Consider the following 23097-nt stretch of genomic DNA (forward strand, 5'->3'; position numbering starts at 1 on the left):
ACCAAAAAAAGTGCATTTAAATGCTTTCCTGTTACCTTTTCATAGTCGTTGATAGACACACAGTGGATTTCTGTGAGTGATGTCAGTAAATAAGACATTATAGTTCTGTAAGTACATTACAGTAGCTGATTTCCTTGCACAAAGATACAAATGATGCAGTCAGTCTGTTGAAAGGCCACAGGACCTCGGGTGTGTCCACCAAAATGTGTATCTTCAGGACTTACAGATGAGGTTTGATTCTTATTGTTGTCAGTTTCTAAGTAGCTTACATTGTAATGCTAAAGAAGCAAACCCAGTGCCCAGCTCTAATGTTTAAACAACATGAGATGGTAGCTAAATGAACTCTCTAGGTTAAACCACTCGTAGATACGTTATCTGTATCCTGTGTTTGTCCATTGCAGTGAATTTTACCTGGAGCTGTAGCAGGATTGGGGTGAAAGGGGCGCCATCTTCATGCATTACTCATTTCATAAGGTGTGAGTGAGGAATCGGAAAAGTAGTCTCTTCCTGTTCACCTCCTTAGTATGTCACAACAGCCTTACCCTCTCCCTGCCAGGAGCAAGTTACAGCCCTTTTTAAAGGTGAACATTTCATACCCAGGATGAGGGGAGCAGCTGCCAGCCTATGAACCAGAGAGGGGCTTTGTCCGTTCTCTGGGGTTTGCTTGCTCTTTGCTGCCATCCTGTACATCTCATGCCTGTCCGTTCCAGTTGAGTTGAAAGAGGAGAGCTGGGAAGCCCAATTTCACATGGATGAGAGGAACCTGCTTTTTCTTTCTGGTTAGCAGTGAATCATCTAAAAATCAGATCATGGATGTTTGAGATTAACCATGTGGGCAAGAGAGAGACAAGGAGAAGAGTGCTGAGTAGAGTGCGCCTGTCGGGTGGGAGGGAGGAGCACAGTTATGTTCTCCATTGGACTGGTCTGTATGTTAAATCCTTGTCTTGTAGCTCTGGGCATTAAGCACTTGTGTAATAATCAGGTGGACTGCATAAACTTCACACCGCTCATCATGTAGGCTTTCCAGCAGAAGCAGCACAATCTTAAGCTGAATTGAGGGCAGATCGTGTTTTTAAGAGGTTGGTTGTTTCTGACTGCGTTTCCATCTTGCCCAGTTCGGTGGCTCTTCCTGTGGGAAAGTAGCATTACTACTCCTTTCCTCTTGGTAGTCTGTCCTAATGCTGTGGAGTCTGTCCTTGAAGATGCACTACTTAATGCCACAGAGGCTTCAGCCGTAGGCTAAGAAATGGACTTCTAGGTTTTTGTACTGCTAAATCAATCAAAGTTTACTTTCTTTAACTTAACCTGGGGTTTTAAGATGGAGGCCATACAAATTAATATTTTCAGACTGTTGGGGAAGATCACTGTCCTCGAAAAGAACACGTTACTGTTAGGAATTCCTACATGCAGTTAAAAAATTTAGAAAAAATAAACTTCTATTATGAAATTAAAACTCTTGAGCATTGTAGAGTTTGAAGTTCAACTAAAACAGATCTTGAACAAAAGTGTAAATCTGATTGTTACATTATGGATAAAACGGTGATGGTTTTTAGTTGGGTATATTCGTTAGGATGTTCTAAAGTGAAAGATGTGAAGTGTATAATTCTAAGGAAATGTGACTGTAAATAAATATTTCTTGTTTTTTTTTCTGATGCAGCTTCCTGTTTTCTGGCACTGATAGTGCATGGCGGCTTATCCTAACTCTGTCCTGAAGTGAGGTGGGAAATCTGTCCAATAATCCAGCATCAGTAAGACAGACAAGGTAATGATAAATGTATGTTTTCGGAAAGGAGGTGAAAGAAAACCTGTGGATGGACGCTGTTTTATTTTTTTAATGCTTTAAATTAAAAACAAACAAACAACTTATGCAAAACCCTATGCTCTTACAACCAGCTTAAAGTGTTAATCAGACTGAGTTGATGTGCCTGCAGTCAAGACTCCTATGTTGCAAAATATGAATAATGCATTAGTGAGCATTAAGGATATTATAAACTTCACTGTTTCATCATAGTGTCTCAGCAGCAACCTGGCTGTGTTAATTGCAGGTCCCTTTCTCTGCAATTAGACTGTAACCGCCTACTTCCTGTTATGTCTGATTAGGAGAATGAGTTTTGTTCAGTAGTTCCTTGTCTCTTTTTTTTTTTTTTTTCCGATGTCACTGGGCTAAACAAAGGGATTTGCACGAAATGTTTGCTTTCTGTTAAGTTAATTACCAAAAAAACCCCAGAAACTGATTTGCAATCTAGAGATAGCATCATACTACCTCTTTTTAATGCAAAACATTGCCATTGAAACAGTAGAGTTAAATATATATAGGTGCATCAAGGTATGACGTATTAAAGGCTTTAGCTGAGTGTCCTGTTTCTCTGGTAGGAGAGAAATAATTTTCAGTGCAGTACTTTAAAAATAGACTGACCAAAGCAAAATTCAGTTTTCTCATAAAGCACTGTGTTGTAACATCCTTAAAGGTAAGGGAGAAATACCTGTGTATCTCCACCGAGAATTCTTTTTGCACAAGAGGATGAACAGCATGCTTGCCTGCATGTGGCTTTGGAAATGTCAATTTTGATGTGTAAGGCTGCCTACTTTTAAGATCTCCAGTATTTATACTTCAGATGTTAAGATAACTGCTTCTTTAGTTGCTCCTCATTCCAGATGTATTGTTTTGGCCCTGTCCAAAACTGAAGAAAGAAGGGGACATTTGGCAAGCTATCTAGATTTTTTTATTTTTTTCCATTCCTCTGCTCACTACTGTCTCTGTTGTTTCTGTTTCCCTTTGAAACATAAGGCCTTTGTGTTCTGTAACAAGAGAGTGATAGTTTTTAAATTGTCTTATATAAAGTGTTAAAGATATAACTCTGAAGTATATACTGTGTGCTGCTTGGACGCAAGATGGCTTTGTTGCACTCCCTTTTCAGTTGGAGCGGTTGTCCCCCTCTCTTAAACCACTGAGAGTAACTGATTGTTTTGACCATGCACACCGCATAACAAATTTGCGGCTCTGAACCTAATGAGTAGCTAACGTGTGGTTTATTGAGTGGCTTTTAAAAATCTAAAATCTTGGTTCAAACATCTCAGTCAAAATTTCAAAAAAGGAAAAATTTTGTGTCTTCCTTTCTGGAGAGGAACCCTCACTGTGTTCTGATCATGCATGTAATAAAACCAATCTTTAGCTCTTAATTTATTTGTTCATGAAATAATGCATGATTCAACTTGATCCCCTTACTAAAGCCACCTATAAACTTTGAAATAACATATTTTGTTCTGGTAGTCTTTTCTTAAAAAAAAAAAAAAAACAACCAACCTTTGCTGGTTATCATAATTATGGGGGATGTAAAAATAATCTAATAAGTGATAATGTAACCAATGTAATGTAAGGCTGACAGCTTTTGCTACAGTTTCACTTTCCCCGAGAGAGATGTATACATGTATCTCAAAAGCAAATCCTAGGGAATGTTAGTTCCTTTATAGCTTTTTTTTCCATGGCAGTTTACAGCTGATATCTTACAAAAAAAACCACCCAAGTTTGAAATTTCTAAATGTCACACATATTTAAAAGCTGTCTGACTTTTTAAAAAATCTTTACTTTTAAATTCTGAGCACTGGGAACTGTGATAACTGTTAATTTGAAGTATCGGATCTTACAGAGTTCTGCTTTGCACGTGAGCTCTGTTAATGTATCATGCACTTTATTGTTTGATAAATTAGTGCATCATAGAATGTGTCCGAGAGAGGTTCTCTGGAGAGCTTCCTAACAGTAATGCTTTCCAAAGATGGAAAGCTTCAGAGCTGTCATCAGATACATTTAAATTGCTAACAGTTTCATTTTCTAAAATGTTTTTAATGTTTCGTTGTTAATGGGTCTGCAGGCTATAAGGAGTCCACCATGAATGGGCAGCTGGACTTAAGTGGGAAGCTGATCATCAAAGCTCAGCTTGGGGAAGATATTAGGAGAATTCCTATTCATAATGAAGATATCACCTATGATGAATTGGTGCTAATGATGCAAAGAGTATTTAGAGGAAAACTTCTGAGCAATGATGAAGTCACAATAAAATATAAAGATGAAGGTAAGGTTTAATTACTGCTGATGAAGTTTAATTACTACTGTTGCTCTGGTATGATTTATCTATGGACAGAAACTCTGAAAGTCACCTCTTCAAAATTGTCCAAATTCATTGGCAAATGCAAGTGATTTCTTGTGAAATCGTTTGAAATTGACAATAGAAGCTGTATCTCTTGTGGTTATGCTGCCTTAACATGGTATTTCCTCCAGTTTTTCTGAAATATCAGCTACCTGAAAGTTCATTTTTTGCTCTTGCAGGAAGCTGATGCTATTGCAGGTTTCTCTTCTGTCCACTCATTTAACCTTTTTTTTTTTGAGTTTTCAGTGATAAAGTGGGTTTGAAGGTGAGGAGTGAATAAACATGTATGACTTAATGCAAGGTCTTCTAAGACTTTGGAAATTTGATTTATGTAGTAGTAATTATTGATTATGTTTTCCTCCATCAGTAAAGATTAGAAGAAACTTCTAATTTAACCTGAAATATTTCTTAAAAGTAATCTTGCCCTTCTGTGATGGTGTGAATCTGTTGGACATTGGTTATTTCAAAGAAAATCTTGATTGTTAGTGCTAAAGAAATGCAACCTTAAAAAGAAGGGCTTCCACAGAATGAAAAGGGCCTTGTTTAAGATGCGTAGCAACAGAGTTGTGGTTCGGAGGGTTTTTCCTCTTTGGATGTCACTGTGGGGCATGGAATAAGTTACTTAATTTGGGACAGAGGGATGGCATTCATAAAATGAAACTCAGAATGAAGTGATAAAATCCAAAGTCTCTTAGGTCAAAGACTGTATGATAATTATGCTGGTGTACAGTAAAAGAGCTACATTACTGAAGTATTCGGGTTCATTTTCCTTAGTAGCACTAGGAAAATTTAGCACTGTCTGTGGTACCTAAAACATCAAATAACTTTTGTTCATACATCTAGGCAATAAAATTTCACTTCGAATGACTCCAAGACAGTCTTTTCAGGCTCATGAAACTTTTGAGAGACACTGCTCATCAAAGTTGATATGCAATGAAGGGCAAATATTTTGGGTCTTGATCTCTAGTGGGAGAGAGCTCAGTGGATTTGTGGTGGTTTTGTTTTTCCTCTTATCACATAATCGATTTCTTTTTCTTTCTGGAATGAGAAAGGTGAAAGGAAATTGATGGATGCTTTTTGATTAGGTTAAAGCTTCTAGTCCCTTTTCTGCATTCTTACCTGTTCTTTAAGTATAGTTCTCTTGTTTTGTGTATACTTCTATCTCTGTCTTTTTTTGAAGAAGATAATGGTGTATGATGGAAACTGTAATTATGGTTTCAGTCTTTGGTTGTCTTTCACAGTCTGGAGACCTCCTACTTTTATCTTTCTTTGTCTCAGAATGTACTACTACTTCACTGTGACGTGAATTTCAGTATATGTTATCCTAGCTGATCATCACTACTAAGAACGTTTAAACATTGTTAATATCAGAGGAAGTGGCAGGTGATTAAGGAAAAAGTTAAGAGAACTGGGCTTCAGTTTGATTGTCATATGAGGAACGTGGTGTTCTTGACTTTGTTTTAGCTAAGCTAAGATTCTTCTTTAAATCTATTTCAGTCATTAGAAGCATTGGAATATATACATTCTAACTATCTCCGTTCTGTTATTTATTCCTCCAGACCTGGAGGAATGCTTGTCTTCATCTGTTATGAGGAGATATCTTAAGTTGGTCTAAGGATTTCCACTACTTCTACAACCTCGATCTGGGTCTTCTCAGAATTCATGTGCACACTCTTTGAGCGTTCAGAAGAATGCTTCCTCTCCCCCTCCTGGCTTTGTTTCTTGTTGCTGTAACACATGAAGCTAGTGAACTTCAGGCCTGGATATGGGATTTTCTACTTAAAATTTCTGTAAAATGCTCTGGCTGTGTATCTTCATCAAACTGTCACAATCTCTGAATCTAACTTGTTTTGTTTTTTTCAAACTTGTATGCTTAATTGGAGAGGCTAGGGAACTTTAAATTCCAATCCTTCTGTCTCTGGATTTGTGGACTAAGATAGTCAGAAGCATATTCCTAAATTATATTTAGGTTATGTGATGCTTTTATTAATTACCAGGGAAAAGAAGTTTCAGTTTGATTACTACCTTGTGGAGTTAGGTTTTATATTCAAGCTGGGCATTTTTCAAACTTCTGAACTAAGGAAATTGCTCTAGTAGGTGCGAAATAATTTTCATGTCCTGCTTAAGGTTCTTGAATATGTAGTAAAACCCAATGTCTGCAAAAAAACCCCAGACAAACCAATGAGGACTGCCAGCAGTGAATTTATATGAATCAAAGAGTGGAATTGCATCTTAAGCACACCATGTTATTGAGTTCAATATGCTAAAGCGCCTATGGGGCCAATAATAGAAACTTTACTTCCCCCCCCACCCCCTGGCCCCGCCAAAACTAGAGTGCCTAATGTGAGATTGGCCTTTTCATTCTTGTTTTTCATTACCTTGCAGTAGAAGTTGATGTCTTTGTGTCAGAGCCAATAACAAGTTATTAACTCATACTGCATGTAATCAAGGCGCTGTGCTAGTCAGTAATGTCTCTACCTTTGGTGAATTTACCAAAGTGAAGGAAAACTACATTTTTTGGTGATGGTGTTTTTGGATTTTTTTTTCCAAAATGGAATAGAAGAACAAAAAAGATATATATATATAAGGGTAGATAATGCTAGTAAATGAGGAAGCGTAGCTGGCAGGGCCAAAGACAATGAGGCAGATTTCTAATGTCTTAAACATTTCTAATTTCTTCTAATTTCTAATGTCATAAAAATTGGAATGCATCATGATTAATTAATGCTAAAATACTCTCCAGTCCATTGGTAAGTTAAGGGAGTCACTAGCTTATACTAAAGATAAAAAAAATTATAATGGGCGTAGCAGGGAATATTTAGGGTATGTGGGAAATTGTAGAGAGTGAAAACTATGTCCCTTGTAAAAATGAGAAAGGTAAGTTCTTGAAATAAGATTAGTAGAGAAAAGAAATGAAAGTCTGTTTTACTTTTCAAGAGAAAGTAATTAACACTGTCTATTCCTATCTACAGCATGATAACAGGAATTAAGCTTCATTGACATTACTTAAAATAAAAAGTTTGTTTGATAAATCTAATGTACTTAAATTGTCAGACTTTTGTATGGCTTGACATATACATATACCTTATGAATCCTAGCATATGCTCTACTTGGGTGATAGCTTGATGGCGGTCAATAGGAATCATAGAACTGACTGTATGCATCTAACCAGATTCTGTACTTGGTGCTTTTCAGCCTTTTCTTCTGCTAGCAATTTAAAATAGAAACTTTGTTCTTAATTCCTTCAACATAAATGTTAAAATAGGTGAGGGAAAATAAGATGGGATGGTCCGGATTCTTTTGGGTGGCATTAATCCATGTAAACCATGTGTATTAATATACATTTTCATTTGGCTCTGCAGGATAAACCGTTCAGAATATGCACCTTTTTTCAGGTGGTGAATCTGGGTATTGACTGGTATGACAGAAAAGCAGCATGAGATGGTCTGCCAACGTTGTGCATTGGCAGGAGAAGTAATCGTCATTTATTGTGTTACTGGGAGAAAATGGAATAGAAGGGCTTTGTATAAGACTCCAGTGGATTTTGGTATCAGCATTTAGGAAAGGATACTGAAAAGCTGGGAGGTGTTTGAGTTGGAGGGACACCACCCCCCCCCCCAACCCCCCCCCCACTTTACTGTCAAAGAGAAAAGACTGTTTTAACTTTATGAAAATTGCTTGTTGGGGGTCTGATTGTATAAGACTTGTTATGGGTCATAACTGCAAACACGACACTATTACCCTCCCTTTCCTGGCACTGGTGAGGCCACACTGGGAAATAGGTGCTTAGCTTCGCCGCCTGCACGCCAGGCTAAAAAGACCTGGAGAAACTGGAGAGGGTCCAGCGGGATGCAGTGGGGATGGTGAGGGACCTAGGGCAGGTGGCTGACGGGGAGCATTTGAGGGAGCTGGGCTTGTTCAGTGTGGTGCAGAGGAGGCTGAGGGCAGAGCTAAGAGCAGCCTCCAGCTAACGGAGGGGTAGCACCCTATGGCAGGAGTCATAAACTGCGGTTTGAGAGGTTGAGCATGAGTTTTGGCCAGGAGGGTCACTGGAGCATGTTGCCTAGTGGGGTTTTGGAGCCTCCGTTCTTCGAGACTTTCCAGTCTCTGCTCAGTGAATCCGTGACTGATAGTACTATCAACCAATGTTTTCTGAGATTGTGAAAGTGCAAACAGGACATAGGATACAAAAAAATCTTTGGAGACAGCAATATTTCTTTCAGGAAAATGTGAAAACTATTTTATATGTCATCAGTTTGTTAGTATGTGTAAGATTTCTTGTTTATTTTGTTAGAAAGTGACTTTGAAGACGGACAGGCTTTGTTAGATGTTGTTAATGGTACTATACTAAGAAAACCTTCCATTGTGGAGGTGTTACTTGTAGTCAGGTATGACAAAATTAGAACATGTAGTTCTTCAAATTTTGAGCATTTTTCCACTTGCCATTATGTGTTTTATGACTGTTTGTACTGAAGCATTAATTTATTTGAAAATTTTAACCATAATTATAGAGTTGGAACTCTGTCACCAATGCGTAAGGAATAGCTCAGAAGTTTTAGGCAGTAATCTAATTAAAACCGTGTTCCTGTGTCTGTCTGCAGAGCCTCCTTGTAACAGTGTTTTAGGGAGGAACATTGGTGGCCTGGAGTTGGCTTTGTTCCAAGCTGTGTGTCATTTGTCTAACGCTGTTGCTTCTGAAAGCGAAGCTTCACTAGATAGTGTCTCATCTCGGTTCTCAGTCATCAAGCTGTTGTGGAAGGAAGTGGTCCTGCTATCCCTTCTCTTTCCCTCTGCCAGTACACACGTTTTCCTAATAACGTGTTCCCACTCTTTCCTTTGCACTGCCTAATTTGTGTTCATTTAATCTATTAATAATCTGTTGAATATGTTAAAACAACAGAAAGCCTGTCTTGCCAGAGAGAATACTCTTGTTTTTATCTGTGATCTTGTTGAGTAAGCAAAGATGTTAATGTGGATTGTCCTGACTCAGGTTAAAAATGGTGAGAGACCGGACTTAATGGGAACTTGGTATCTCTTTTGGGTATTAACAGGATTAAAGGTGTTCAGTGCTTTATGCATGGCCCTTTGTATTTTAAGAATAAAGAATCCCATACAGTTCTAATACAGTTTCTGTGACTGATGGCAATGTGCAAATCCATTAGGATGAACTTTGTTATCATTCCCTTGTTGAAAATCAGTCTTGCATCTCTGTGTTCTGAGTATAACCTGGGAAAGTGTTCTAGTCACTTAGTTTTCCCCTGTTAGCATGCATGTTTTGTTTTTTTAAAGATTGAATTGGAATTGGCTTGTGCCGTCTGTCTTGACTCTCCTGTCTGTTCATGAACAGCACAGTTTTGGAGCCACTTAGAATAGGCATATAACTTTAACTGACAGCATTTCTTTCTGGTGTTGGGACTGTGTGAACTCTTAGCTCTAATGTTTCATCCTGTCTGTAAACATAAAAGAATGATGAGCTATATGGAACCTTCAAACGGCTAATGTCAGAAGGTTCCCTTTTGGAGCCAGTCATGCTTCTATCTTACCTTCTGTGCATAATTCCCCTGCACGCTGACTCTCGTACTAAAATAATAAACTTCTTTCCTAGTAACCTCAGAATCAAATAGAGAAAGTAATTTTTGAATAACAAAGTAACACTTCTGCCCTAGTGTGAAGTTCAGTAGTAAATAGGCTTTGCTTTTAATGTAACTTTTTCATGTTCTTTTCAGATGGAGATCTTATAACAATTTTTGATAGCTCAGATCTTTCCTTTGCAATTCAATGCAGTAGGATACTTAAGCTGACATTGTTTGGTAAGTATAGAATATTGTTTGTCTTTTTTTAATAATGTTTATTAAAATTCAGGCAGTGGGCTTCCCTGGAGGGTACTAAAAACTTGGTTGGACTGGATGATCTTAAAGGTCTTTTCCAACCTAAATGATTCTATGATTCTATGATAACTTTCAGTTTGTCACCTCATAAGAATGAAATCAGGAAGTTAAAAATATTGGATTAATACATGGTATCTATTTTCTCTCTTGATGTTTCATGTGAAACTGAAACAACTTCTTTTTATGAGATTGCTTGAGGTATTTGGCATATATATATGGTCAGTGGTTTTTTCTTAATGTTATTTTCCATGTTATCTTCTACTCCAGCATTTGTGGGGTTTTCACAGGTGCATGAGAAATTTAAGATGATGATTATCTTGCAGTGTTACTAGCACACTGCTAAAAGCTAATATTAATTACTTAAAGTTGAATAGATTTTAACATTTATACTTCGGCCTTTATATAAAATAGTTCTTTATTTTCAAGCTACTGTTGGTAAATTAGCACATAATTCCAAGGAATAGCAAGCAGCCTTTAGTTTGGACAGTGACCTTATTCATGAATTGCAGCAGTGTTGTGTATGCATGCATTAGTTCTAAAGGCACTTTTGAAGGGGACAGCTTTCCACAACCAAATATGATATTTGTATTGTTCAGGGAATATTCATGGAAATGAGTAAACAATGCAGAACTTTACAGAACTTGCAGAACAATGCAGAACTTTTACAGCAGACTTTACTCTGCAGTTCTGGTACTGTGGATTATGCTGAACTGAGATGATATTAAAGGAACAGTAAGCTCTAGAATGAGTTCAGTCTGTGTTGACTAAACTTTGTCACTTTAAACTCCACAGAGGATGATGATGCTACAAGCAAGTAAAAGCTGGCAATCTTTTTTTTTTTTTTTTTTTTTTTTTTTTTCAATTTTAAACTGGACGTCAAAATGTTATTACAGTCTTAAATTTATCTAATTGCTGTTTTGCAGTGAATGGACAACCAAGACCCCTAGAATCTAATCAGGTGAAATACCTGCGTCGAGAGCTGATAGAACTTCGCAATAAAGTCAATCGTTTACTGGACTGTTTAGAACCACCAGCTGAACCGGGGCTTTCTACTAACCTGCCTGAAAGTGGTAGGCAGCCTGGCAAAAAATTGTTTGGTTTGCTTTGCAGAGTTGTGTTTTGTTTAACAAAGTGAAAAATGGAGGCTTCAATACTGGTTGTGATCATTCTTAATTGTTGCTTGGCGGTTCAGAACTTAATTTTTAATGCAGTTATTTCAGAGGCAGAATTTTCAAATTATCTGGAGTAAAGCACTAAATTACTTAGGAATAAAACTTCAAAGTCTGAGTTTTTGTTGCAATGTATGAAAATGCTGTTAACTAACACTTGTGAGTCAGGACAACATTTTGAGAGGGCTTTGAACTGAATTAATAGTTTGTTGTTGCTGAAGAGTTCTTGCTCCCAGCTGAGCATTTCCACTGCTTACTTTGGGCTAGCTCTGGTGCTTAGCTTGTCATGTTGCTACGCAGGTTTGATTCACTAAAACAGTAAAAAGTGAATTCAGCAAAAATTATATCCACTTTTTTTGCCAGGTTAGGAAATTGAATCCACAGATTTTGAGCTCAGACCAGCATCAGAGCTGTCTCAGGGTAAGCAGCACAAGGGTGCAGGTAGGGGTGGGAAAGGATTATCAGGGGAGGGCAAAAAGGGGAAGGAAGTCTTACTCACCCAGTTTTGAGGCATTGATCTCCTAGCTTAGGACTGTTGTACTGTAAAAAATACACCTCTGTGTGCTCAACTACAGATTTTGGGTAAGCTGGACACAGAAAATAATGACACAAAGTGATGGAGTACAGTGTTCCGAGTAAACAGGCCAATGAAGAACTCCAGCCTTTATTTTAGGAAACACTGCTTTTGTATTTTACACTTTGAAGTTTTATTGGTTCATCACTGATTCATCATTGTTATCCTAACATAAGCATTTCAACAGTTAAAACATTTAAAAAAACCCCCACACCTATGCAATTTTAAAGTCACTGTAGTACAATATGTATGTATGATGGTGTTTCAGTTCTCAAGAATTAATAACTGGGCATTTTGTTTTGTAGATGCTGTAGATGGTAGGGAAGAAAAGCCTGCTGCTGCTGACTCTAATGTTAAGCCATCTACTCAAGTTATAGCAGCAAGCATGTCTGCATTTGATCCGTTAAAGAACCAGGATGAAATCAGCAAGAATGTCATGTCAGCGTTTGGCTTGACAGATGATCAGGTGTCGGGTAAGAATACCTCTTATAAAAAGGAAAGCAAAACCTGTTCATAATCAGTGACTCAAATCTTGATTTGTAACAAAGCATTTGTATTTTGGATGTATTAAGCTGTTGTGTTCTGTAGTCACTTTTCAGAATTCTAAAACTTGAGATGTTAAGGTGTTTTAAGTGTGTTTGCTAACTTTTGTACACAGAATGTTGAAATGCTGTTGGTTTTAGCATTGTGTTTTAGCTTGGAGTAGAAAATGGCCTAAAATTTTTATTTGAATTATTTAAAGCTGTTGTGTAGAGTAACTTAATTGGTATCTGCCAGTGATAGAAAAACAGTATCCACTGCTCTGCCTTAGGCTCTGATCTTGCAGTTCATGTTCGTGGCTTGTGCTTCTGCTGTTTGGGTCAGTCAGAATGTTTTGTACGACCCTGCCTTTTCTCTGTTTGATTTCAAAAGTAAATAGTGTCAACTTCTTTACTGTTAACAGAAAGGAATAACATTTAACAGAAAGGAATAACATACTTGTCTGAATTATATTTATTCTTAAAGAGCTGCATGACTATTGACCCCACCTTGTAGTAGAACACTAAACATATAAAAATTGATTATACTAAACTGAATGCAGTCAGTTGAAGACAGGATAACTGAAGTTAGAATAGCAATGTAGAATGTAATAGGGAGTGTGATGCAGAATAGAGAGAAGTGATTTTGCACAGAATCTGTGTGGGTCTGGCAAGGTTTAATGCAGCATTGAAACCTGAAAATAAAACTGCTATTAGCTAACAGGATTTGCTGTGTACTTTCAGCTTTAGAGCAAGTAAATTTCATATGGTGTGTGAAGTAATGAATGATACAGATAGGCAAACTAATAGCAACTGGAGCTTGTTGCTACAGTACGGCTGCCTTAGCAAAAGTGTGGAGTGATAGGAATAGATCTGCACTGCGTGATTGCGACTGTGCAAGATCCAAAGTTGTACCTGCAGACAGAATGGTTGTCTTCAGATTGGGGTACTGGTCCGTGGATCAGGCCTATTGAGTGAGCTCTTCTTCCATGGCACATTTTGGATATTGTCACAGCATTGTTATTTCACAAACCAGATAAAGGGTTGATGGTACTTACAATGGGCTACCTCTGAGCAATGAAGTGATAGAGCAGAATATGAAGTACAACTAGCAGAAAATTGGAGCTAATTTTTGAAGGAGTGTTTCTGTCTTTTGGTACAAAGCCTCTGTGTCAGTTAATGCTTTGATCATAGCACCAGTGATACTTCAATGTTTACACGTGTCCACAATTCTTCTGATAGAGTGAACTGACTTGACCATGCTTTGAATGTACAAATACATTCAAATGTACATGCCTTATATTTAAGCAGGATGTAAGAAACCCCATTTCTAAAGCTATAATTCTGCAGTTATGTATATAAAGGCAAAACCAGAAGTAGGCAGATTTTGATTCATTTCACCCCTAATAAGGGTAACATGAAAACACAATTAAGGGATTGTTGGATACGTATTTATATTGTGTAACTATAACTTAAAACTCAAAGTGAATTTGCAGCAGTTCTAATACTTACGCTTAACTTTAAGCATGTATTTGAAAGCAGTGTCTTGTAGGTAGCATTCATATAACTAAGAGCTGGAAAGATCCAGGTTTAAGCTCCCTTGTTTCTAATAAAATATTTTGCATTTAATTGTATTGTATTATACCTGTTCATGTGTATATTTTGGAACTTCTCACTAACGTAGAGAAAATCTGAATTTTCTGTTTCCATGCTTTCTTTGGGTGCTAGCTGGAATATCTTCAAGAGTTATCAAAGCAGATAATTGCTTTTAGACTGAAGCCTGCCATGTCCTGTCCAGGAGTGTGAATTTAATACATTCCTTGGAGGTTTTCTGTTCACATGCTGTATGACTGTTGGTAAAACACTTTGTTGCCTGGGCCCATGTGGGCCACAGTAAAACACTAGTGCATTTGAACAGTTTCATGCAGCCTTGCACCTTTGTTCCAGATGAGAAAGAATAGGTACGTAGGTGCATATTCTGTCCACATGTAGCAAGTCTTCAGTGTACATGTGGGAGGTTAACACTTGAAGCTGTGGAAAAACCATGTTGTTACACAGGGTTTTATCCCACAAACGGGTCAGGTTCCTTGGAAGGATGAAATTTGAGTGACCTAGAGACAGGTGGAAAATTCCGCCCAAAAATATTTTCAAAGGAAAGTGTAGCTGTGCTTTATATTTAGTTTTAGCTTGGGCGTGACACTCTGAGATGTAAATCTATGGAAAACTGGAAAAATGTTAAAAACTTTGCAAGGAATGGTCTTGTAGTAGACTTTTTTTTTTTTAATTGAAATTCTCTGTTCAGTTCATATACTGTATTTTGTTCTTGCTCCACTAGGACCACCCAGTGCCCCTGCAGAAGAGCGATCGGGAACACCAGACAGCATCGCTTCCTCCTCTTCTGCAGCCCATCCCCCTGGTGTTCAGGCACAGCAGCCACCGTACCCCGGAACACAGCCACAGACTGGTCAGGTGGAAGGTAAGCAGCAGGTTTTCCTTCTATTTAAGATCTGAATGATGGTGTGTGAATCTGAGTGATCAGTAGCTATGACTTCCAATTAGCAGACTCAAAGTTGATACTAAAGTACCGATTCATCTGTGCCACTTGGGCAGAAAAACTTTTTTCCTCACGTGCTGTTCAGTACAGAAACAGCAGGTGGAGCAGTAGCTTTATTTAAAAAGGTAGGTAATATAACGTGAGGAGGACTTTCATGGTACTGTTTTCTACTTGCACCCGTGCTCACTTTACCGTAAGGCAGATTTATATGCCCTGCACTTTAAAGCTATCTGAAGATCTTAGTTCGTATCATACCCTGTGTGTTGTGTCAAGCAGTATTAGTAGTTGTTTTCACTCAGCTAACAATTTGTTGGCTTGTCTACTATGAATTAAAAATCTATCATTTCTATCTAACAAAACAGAGCCATTATTGCATTGCTTCTTTACTGTGTACAGCTCTGTGCTAGTCAGGTTAAACCTTATAACTATCTCATATGCATTGTAGTTTTCCTATGTAACCCTTGAGATCCTCAGCTGGCTCTCCTTTAAAGTGTAAGGTCTTAACTCTGGTATTCACATTCTTCTGTACTATACCCTTTTACATGTTATTTGACTTCTGAAAATAAACCTATTCAAAAGTTTGCTACATTTGGGCATCATTTTTCAATTGATATTTCCTAAGAGCACTGAGCCTTCAGACCTGCATAGTTCTGGGTGGAACTGTCTGTGGAATTAATGACTTTGGTATTTCTACCTCTGTACAAAGTACAATATGAAGTTGTTTCTGTGTTAGTGTAGAAACAAGTTACAAACCTCTTCTGCTTTTTATACTGACATAATGCTGAGGTAAATGTGAGAGGCATTATTGAGGGTGATGACAGTATCCATAGTCACTTGGAATATCTTGCCTGAAGGGCATCAGTAACATTTTGATTGAGCGGAGTGTTTGAGCAACTTGTAGTTAGGCATAGTATTTAAGCAGGCATGAATGCTGTTGGTTGCAGTAGAGCTCATAAAACACTTGTTTTGCTGCTTTCAGCTTTTTTTTTTTTTTTGCTTACTTCCCTAAGAATTAGTCAAGTGATATAAATGAGACTGCAAGAGACATCTTTGTAACTTAGAGATGTAACAACTGTTGGGTGTTTGGTATGTGTGGACGTTACTTTTGGAAAAAAGTGCTTCAGGTTCTTCTGTCAGCAGCTAGAAAATTTAATATTCAATAAATATACTCTAAGCTACTGAACTTGTGTTTTATGAATTTAGCCTTTTTACTTCACTTCTACTTTAATACAATAAGGTATGAGGTTTTAAGCGTTGATGTTAAACTAGAACTGAAACAAAAAAGTGAAACACTAAAAAGCACTAGCAGCAGTAGGTTGGAATCCTGAATGGCTGCTAATGCCAGGGAAGGGAAAAAGTACTTGTTTCAGCAAAACTCATCTTACTTAGGAAAGAAGTTGTCTAGGCTTGGGTATCAGAGTAGATGTAATTATTTTTCTAAACTTGGGTCAAGGAAAGTATAGTGGGTTTGTGTTAGTGTGTGGTTTGTGGGTTTTTTTTGTTTTTTTCTTTTAAATAAACACTGAACTGTGCTATATCTTTGCCCAAATAATTTTTTTTTCATGTAAAAGTACAACAGCAATAATTATGAAGGTTTTGGTCTGTAGTTTATGCAGTTTTTATTATTGCCACTGAAATATGTTAAGTATTGATTACATTTTCTTCACTCTATGGATAAAATGGGATGGTTCGGTTCTTGGGAAGAGATCAGAAGTCATCATTGCACTTTGTTCATCAGAAATACTAGTGAGAGTTCTTATGCTGTGCATTGTATGCATATGGTAAACAGCAGTCTCTTACCAAAGCTGGGTAATACATGTGATTTATCAACCTCTGAGTTTTTTTCATACACTAAGTTGCTTTTATCCCAAGCGTTCAAAGACTTTCCATTGAAACATGGAGTAGCTTTCCATACTTCACTGTTTGACAGCACCTCAGTCCAGCAGTAATTCTGGGGACCTGTCCTGCTGTCCCGTCCTGCTCTTGTGCAGCTGAAGTGAGAACCAGTGCAGGGCCATGGCCCAGCCAGGACTTTGGATACATTTTGATGGTTAGGTTTTCAACTTGATTGGCTCACACAAATGGCACTGATGGTGCAGAGAATGTTCTTGTTGGAAACTAGTTTTAAAACTAGTTTTAAAATATTAGTTCACTACTTAAAAAAACAAAACACCCCAAGCTGTGCTTCCTCCCTACCTTCCCAGTATTTTGAGGATATAAGTAAAATGGTAATGCCAGTCACGTGTCAATCATTCTGGTATCTCGGGGATTATTTTTTTTAATGGCATTCTTTGCCAATAAATTATGTTATGATCATTATAGTTGGTTATTAGTTGTTCTTATTTGTGAATACCACGTCACCTCACCTCTGTGCCAATACTAATGAATGGCTTGCATCCCTTGATAAAGTTTTAAGTGTTCACTAGTTTGAATTAAATCAATACAACAAAGACGTTTCAGTATAGTGCTGTCTCTTGTGGCATGCCTGTGCTTTTGTACCACTAAATCCAGTCACTGAACACACATGAGAACCAGTGATGTACAGACGTGGACACTTTTTTAGTCTTTGCTGAAATAGATGTAAAAGTTCATTCACTCAAGCACTTCATGATCTTCTAGGGAAAATAATGTTGTGTGAAGACCTATTTGGTCTTTTTTTTTTTTCTGAATCAAGCTAAAATGGCTGTTTCGGTGCACAAGAGCAATGGTAAATGCTGGCAGATCCTTGACTGAAGTAAGCACTGCTAAGTACAAAACCAGACACTGATGCTGTAGTTCATCTTGTTTTCAGAGTAAAAATGCAGTGAGAGGGAAAACTCTGTGTGTTTAAGGACCCATAGGATCGCTGACTACATTCATGGCTGTAAATTAAGAATGTTTTCTGGAACGGCACTGGAATACCTCTCTGTTCCTCACTAACGCTTTAACCCTGGTGAAGACAGCAGGCCTTCTCAGAAAGCTTTGGGAAAACTCCCTCCTGTTTCTTTCCTATCCCTTTACCTGGGGTCTCCAGCAGGTGCCAGTGTGGTCTCTCTTTTAGCCTGTAGGTAATTATCCCGAGACAGGCAGCCTCCTGGTTTTTCTCCCAGAACTTTCCTGTAACAACTGAGTTTAAGAAACAGAAAACATGCATTCTAAGTTTCTAATTCTTAATTATCAAGCTAACAGGCTTAAATTCTCTTCAAGCCTTGTGTTTAGCACTTTCTTCATCCCACAATAATTGCATACCAAATAACGATTTGAACAACTGCACAAATATAAAGTATTTTGAACACCTTAGTGTGAATGTAAAATAGCGTTGCTTTCAGCTGCAAGTAATGCAGAGAAAAGAAGAAGTAAGGAGTTCCTTTAAAGCGGTTTGCACAGGGGTCTGGGAGATCTTGGAGCAGAGCTGCGTTGTTTTTGTCTTGGTGCAGTTCAGAAGATACAGCTTACAGTATATTTATACAGTCTGCTGATCTTTGCAGAATGAATAATAGTACAGTAACACTTTATAATAGTAAAGTTTCCATGTCTGCTCCAGTTCAGCTAAGCTTTAGTTTTGGCAGATAATTGGTTTTGTTCTTTGGCTGTGCCTGTTACTAAATTGAAAACCAGCAGAAACATAAAGCCTAAACAGGGCCCATAGATTAAGTCTAAACAAATATTCTGCCTCTTCTTGCCAAGAAATTGGAAACGGTGAATTTAGGAAAAATTAGCATTGCATTGGAATACCCAAGCTTAAAAATGTATGGTTTTATTTTTGCTTTAGTGTATATACCCCTGGGTCTTTTAAGAAAACTTGGCTTACAGCAAGTCAGATACTAAGAGATGGATGACTTATCTGGAAAATGTGGTCAGAATAAATAACGTACCACTCTGCTTATAGTACTTTGATGCAGAAATGGTCTTAAAAACCTAATATAAACAGACAATCTGAAGACGTGTTTAACTTTTGAAGTATTTTAATATACAGTGTAAGTTCTGGAGCAGTTATCAAGACCTTTAAAGATTCCTGCTCTGTTACGCACCAGAGTAGCACTACTTAAGGTGCATGGCTTCTGGTGTCCTCTGAAAATATGAAACAGTAAGCCTTACGCACTAAATCAGAACTATTTATTCTGCTGGAGATAGATAAACATCATTTAGTCTTCAGAACGGCATGGTTCAGAAACTAAAATCTGTAGCTTGATTTCAGTTGGTAATTAGTTGGAACACGTACTCAAACTTCACTGTGTTCAGATTTTTTTAAAAGAAGTTTTACATGTTGTGAGGGGGTTTGTTTCTGTGATTCGGAACTGTTAGGATGTTGTTCACTGTGTGTTTATAATATAGCTAAGGTTCTGGGCTTCAACTAAATACGTTTTTAATCCATAGGTCAGATGTACCAGCAGTACCAGCAGCCTGGCTATCCTGCTCAGCAGCCGCAGGCTCAGCCTCAGCAGCAGTACGGTATGCAGTACCCAGGTAAGCAGCTCTCCCAAACGGCGGTTTAGCTTAGAACTTCTCCTTCAGCGCCCGACCCTGCGAGCTGCAGTTCCTGAACCTGTGGGGCCGGTCAGGGTGCTGAGCAGCCTGAGTGCCTGTGGCTCTGATGGGAACTGGTGCAATTCAAAAATTACCAGGAGGAGAGCGCTGTAGCAGTCTCTATTTTTAATACATAGTTGGGAGTTCTGGCATCTCAATCCTACTTGATTGGGACCAAAAGCAGACTTCATTATTAATTGGCAGAATGCATTGTTAGAAAGGCAGGCAAAAGGAATCGCCTGAAGTATGGCAGTCTTCAGGATTAACTTTTGCAATCTCAGGCTTCTAGAAAGTGAGCGACTAAAACATCCCAATTTAGCTTCCTTAAATATCAGAGGTATATAAAGATGGCCCCTATGACTTGCATCTAGAATGATCTCCATGTACAAAATTTAGCGGTGCAAACAGTGATCGTAGTTGTCATTTAGTAAATCCTTAGCTATTATACATACTGTAATTTCAGAGAAACTTTCAAGTGGTAGGTTTTTTTAGTTGTTGATTTTCCTGATGCCTCAAGTAAAGGTGCCAGTAGACCTTTACCAGAAGACCATTTTAGTGCAGTAGTGGTTTATGTGCAACTATGAAAAGCTGGCTTTTGCGTATACCCAAAATAAACTTGACTTCAGAACTTTCAGTTATTTACTTAAGAAGCAGCTGGCATCTAATAATGTGTAGCATATGCTAGGAATCATAATCCAGCTAAAGTACAGGGATGAACCTGTAACAGCAGGTTCTTTAACAACTTGCAACTTGCTTAATACTTTTAGAAAATGATAGAAAGCATTTATCATTCCTTGTTTTAAACAATCTTCCTTAAACTAAACAAAAGACTCCCATACCCTTAAGTGACTCTGACTAGAGCCTGTATGGCCTTTTTTTTTTGGTGTGCAATATATACAGTGGGAGTGCATCAGTTTTGATATAGATGAGAACACTTGCAGAGCTTATGAAGAAATTCCATGTTTATCTTGGATAAGAACCGTAGAAAACTTGGAACTGAAAGTTTGTGCCTCAGCCCTTGTTCCTGTGCACTGTGTGAGAGCTGATTGATTTGGGTCTCTAAATGGTATCTTGTTCCCTGCAGATTTCTCCCCCCACCTTTGTAATTAGAAGATAAGTGACAGAGTTTCTGAGGTCTAATTTCAGAAGAAGTAACAAGCCTGTTGGAAGTAGAAGGGGTCTATCTGACCTTCTTTAGGCTTAAAAACTGAGTGTGGGGGAGGAAAAGGTGTTTCCATCTGCTTTCTAGTCATATCCTACCATCATCTAGTCCATTATTTTACTGGAGAGGTTCCTGTGAAAGCTGTAGTGCAATGCAAGTTCTGCATTCTAATCAACATCATCTTCAAGCAAGAATGAAACACCACCAAAAGTGATCTCTGGGGCTCCTCTGTTTCTCATAACTTACTTCATGATTAACCTAATCTTTCAGAAGTGGTCTTTTTTTTTTTTTTTTTTTTTTTTTTCTTTTGAGGACCTAGTGACAGCAGCCTTTGAAGATCTTGACTTGCAGGATTTTTTTGTTTCTTTGTTTTGCTGTTGTTCCCAGGAGTATTGTCTCCTTTCACACCCATGCCCCCCAAGAGCAGGATCCTTTCCCACTCTTGTAGGTCTACTAGGCAACACTGTGGCTATTTACTCATGGTAGTAAAAATGGACCCTTCTGAGGTTTGTCTCATGAGTAAATATTGATCCCGGTTTCAAGGTGAGTTTACTCCAGTGCATTCTTCAATCCTTACTCTTTCCTTTGAGGGCTGTGCACTTTTAATAATTTGTGTGTCTGGTGTTTAATGCTGACAGGATTCCAGTCACTGGAGAGGTTTCATTGCAAGTAGCTGCAGGTGTGTTTCATGATGGATAAAAATAGCTATTTCTTCATAAGAGGACTTTGTGTCATTTTAAAGTTTTCAATAAGAGAAATTCCTTTTGGAAGCTGGTTTTATGCAGAAAAATCAAATTTGGGACATGTTTAAATGGAAGTTTTGTACTGAAGTATTCTGTTCTGCACAACTTTTTCATATTTAAAGAACTGAAAACACCTCTCATTTCGCCAAAGGTATGACTTATATTAAACCCTGACAATATTTTCATGGGAGTTTAGTTTTGAATTTTTATTTGGGGAAAAGGTTGCCTTTTGCCTCATTTGCCAGTGAAGACTTTTTATTTTTTCATGCGACATGATGGTAAACCACTATTTGTCCTTTCTTTTGTTTTGTTTTCATTTTTAAATTTCTTGTCAGTCACGGGAAAACCAGTTTCTGCTAACTAGTTGCAGTGCTGCCACGGTGGTGCACCAAAAACCAGGCAGCGTGCTATGTGAAAGGCAGGAAAACTCGCAGTTCATGCTCGGTTTGCCTTTTCCGTGCTTAGGGCCTTGTTTTGTGTTTGCTATTGCAAAAAAAAAAAAGAGAGAGAAAAGAAGCGGCGGTATTTCGGCAGGCGCCCTCTCACCCCCCCCTCGCTCTGCCTTCCCAGCAGGCTACAGTCCGCAGCAGCCCCCCTCGCAGCCAGCCCAGCAGTTCCCGGCCTACAGCCAGCCCGCGGCCCCGGCCCCGGCCCCGGCCCCGGCCGCCTTCCCCGGGCAGCCGCCGCAGCAGCTGCCGCCGGCGCAGCAGCAGCAGCCCCCGCAGTACGGGGCGGGCGGCAGCTTCCCGCCGCAGCCCTACACCACGCAGGCCTCCCAGCCCGCCCCGTACAGCGGCTCCCAGGCGGCGCCGGGCACCTTCCAGCCGCGGCCCGGCTTCACCCCGCCGCCCGGCAGCACCATGACCCCCCCGCCCAGCGGGCCCAACCCCTACGCCCGCAGCCGGCCCCCCTTCGGCCCCCAGGGCTACACCCAGCCCGGACCCGGCTACCGGTAAGGGGCGCCGCCGGCCACCGGCAGGCACCGTTCCATCCGACAGGCTCCAGGAGTTTCCGTGGGGGTCCCAAAACCGGGACGAGGCGAAACCGTAGCTGTTCGTCGGCTTCTGCTGGGGGGAGGGGAACGACCGAACGAATCTGTCCTGCTTTGAATTGTATCCGCTTCCTAGTTTAATTTGGGGCCGGGTTGTTTTTGGGAAACACTACCTAAACGTCTGTGAAGTGATTGACATTCTAGCTTGCCTCGGTGGAAGGACCTGACGATGCTAGTTGGAAGTTTAGCCCGCCTACCAGGCTTGTTTTTACTAATACCATGATGTACTAAATTAGATTTGTTCTGGAGATAGATAAAACTAGATACGGTGTATTATAAATTGTAATGCTCACATGGAAAACTAATAAAAACCCTGAATCTATTATTTGCCTGATCTTGATTTTTAGAATATAGGTACTACTGAGCAAGAAAACCCTGTTATGACAAGCATGCACGCTGGGTGTACAGATACAGAGGTATAGATCAGTGGTGCTTGGGTCTGTAGGAGGAGAGATGGATTTGTCTAAGTGTGCAAATGGAGAAGCGTTGCGAATCCAGGTTGCTTTTGCAGAGGTTTTGCCCTGCCTGCTGTTGTTCATTGCCAAGTAACCCTTCTACTAAATGAGTAAGAACCAATACATAAAATCTTAGAGCCCCTTCCCAATTTCACTTGAACAAGGGCAGGGGGAGAATTGGTTTAGTGCTTGAAAATTTAAGCCAAATATGCATTTTTTTTTTTTTTTTAAAAAAAACCCTCTTAAAAAGGACCAACTTTCCACAGGTTCTTTGCCACCCAGAAAAGCTTGGGAGTGCAGTTCTAATGACTCAATTCTGAGCCAAGAAAAAA

At 39.0% G+C, this 23097-nt stretch overlaps 1 protein-coding gene across 1 annotated transcript; it reads left to right on the forward strand.

Annotated features, from left to right (window-relative positions):
• Positions 1-1667: 1667 nt before the first annotated feature.
• TFG (trafficking from ER to golgi regulator) lies at positions 1668-22215 on the forward strand. The gene is made up of 8 exons (XM_009485179.2): positions 1668-1762; positions 3870-4070; positions 9872-9955; positions 10957-11103; positions 12082-12249; positions 14630-14770; positions 19205-19294; positions 21830-22215. Exons 2-8 carry the CDS (start codon positions 3887-3889, stop codon positions 22213-22215), a joined length of 1200 nt encoding a protein of 399 aa, XP_009483454.2. The 5' UTR covers positions 1668-1762; positions 3870-3886.
• Positions 22216-23097: the final 882 nt, after the last annotated feature.

The sequence above is a fragment of the Pelecanus crispus genome, chromosome 1 (genome assembly GCF_030463565.1).
Source record: "Pelecanus crispus isolate bPelCri1 chromosome 1, bPelCri1.pri, whole genome shotgun sequence".
Taxonomy (NCBI): Eukaryota; Metazoa; Chordata; class Aves; order Pelecaniformes; family Pelecanidae; genus Pelecanus; species Pelecanus crispus.

Coding starts and splice junctions, on each gene's coding strand:
- TFG (XM_009485179.2), top strand. CDS start 3,887: ATGAATGGGCAGCTGGACTTAAGTGGGAAGCTGATCATCAAAGCTCAG. Junction 12,250..14,629: donor GACAGATGATCAGGTGTCGG/GTAAGAATACCT, acceptor TTGCTCCACTAG/GACCACCCAGTGCCCCTGCA. Junction 19,295..21,829: donor GTACGGTATGCAGTACCCAG/GTAAGCAGCTCT, acceptor CTGCCTTCCCAG/CAGGCTACAGTCCGCAGCAG.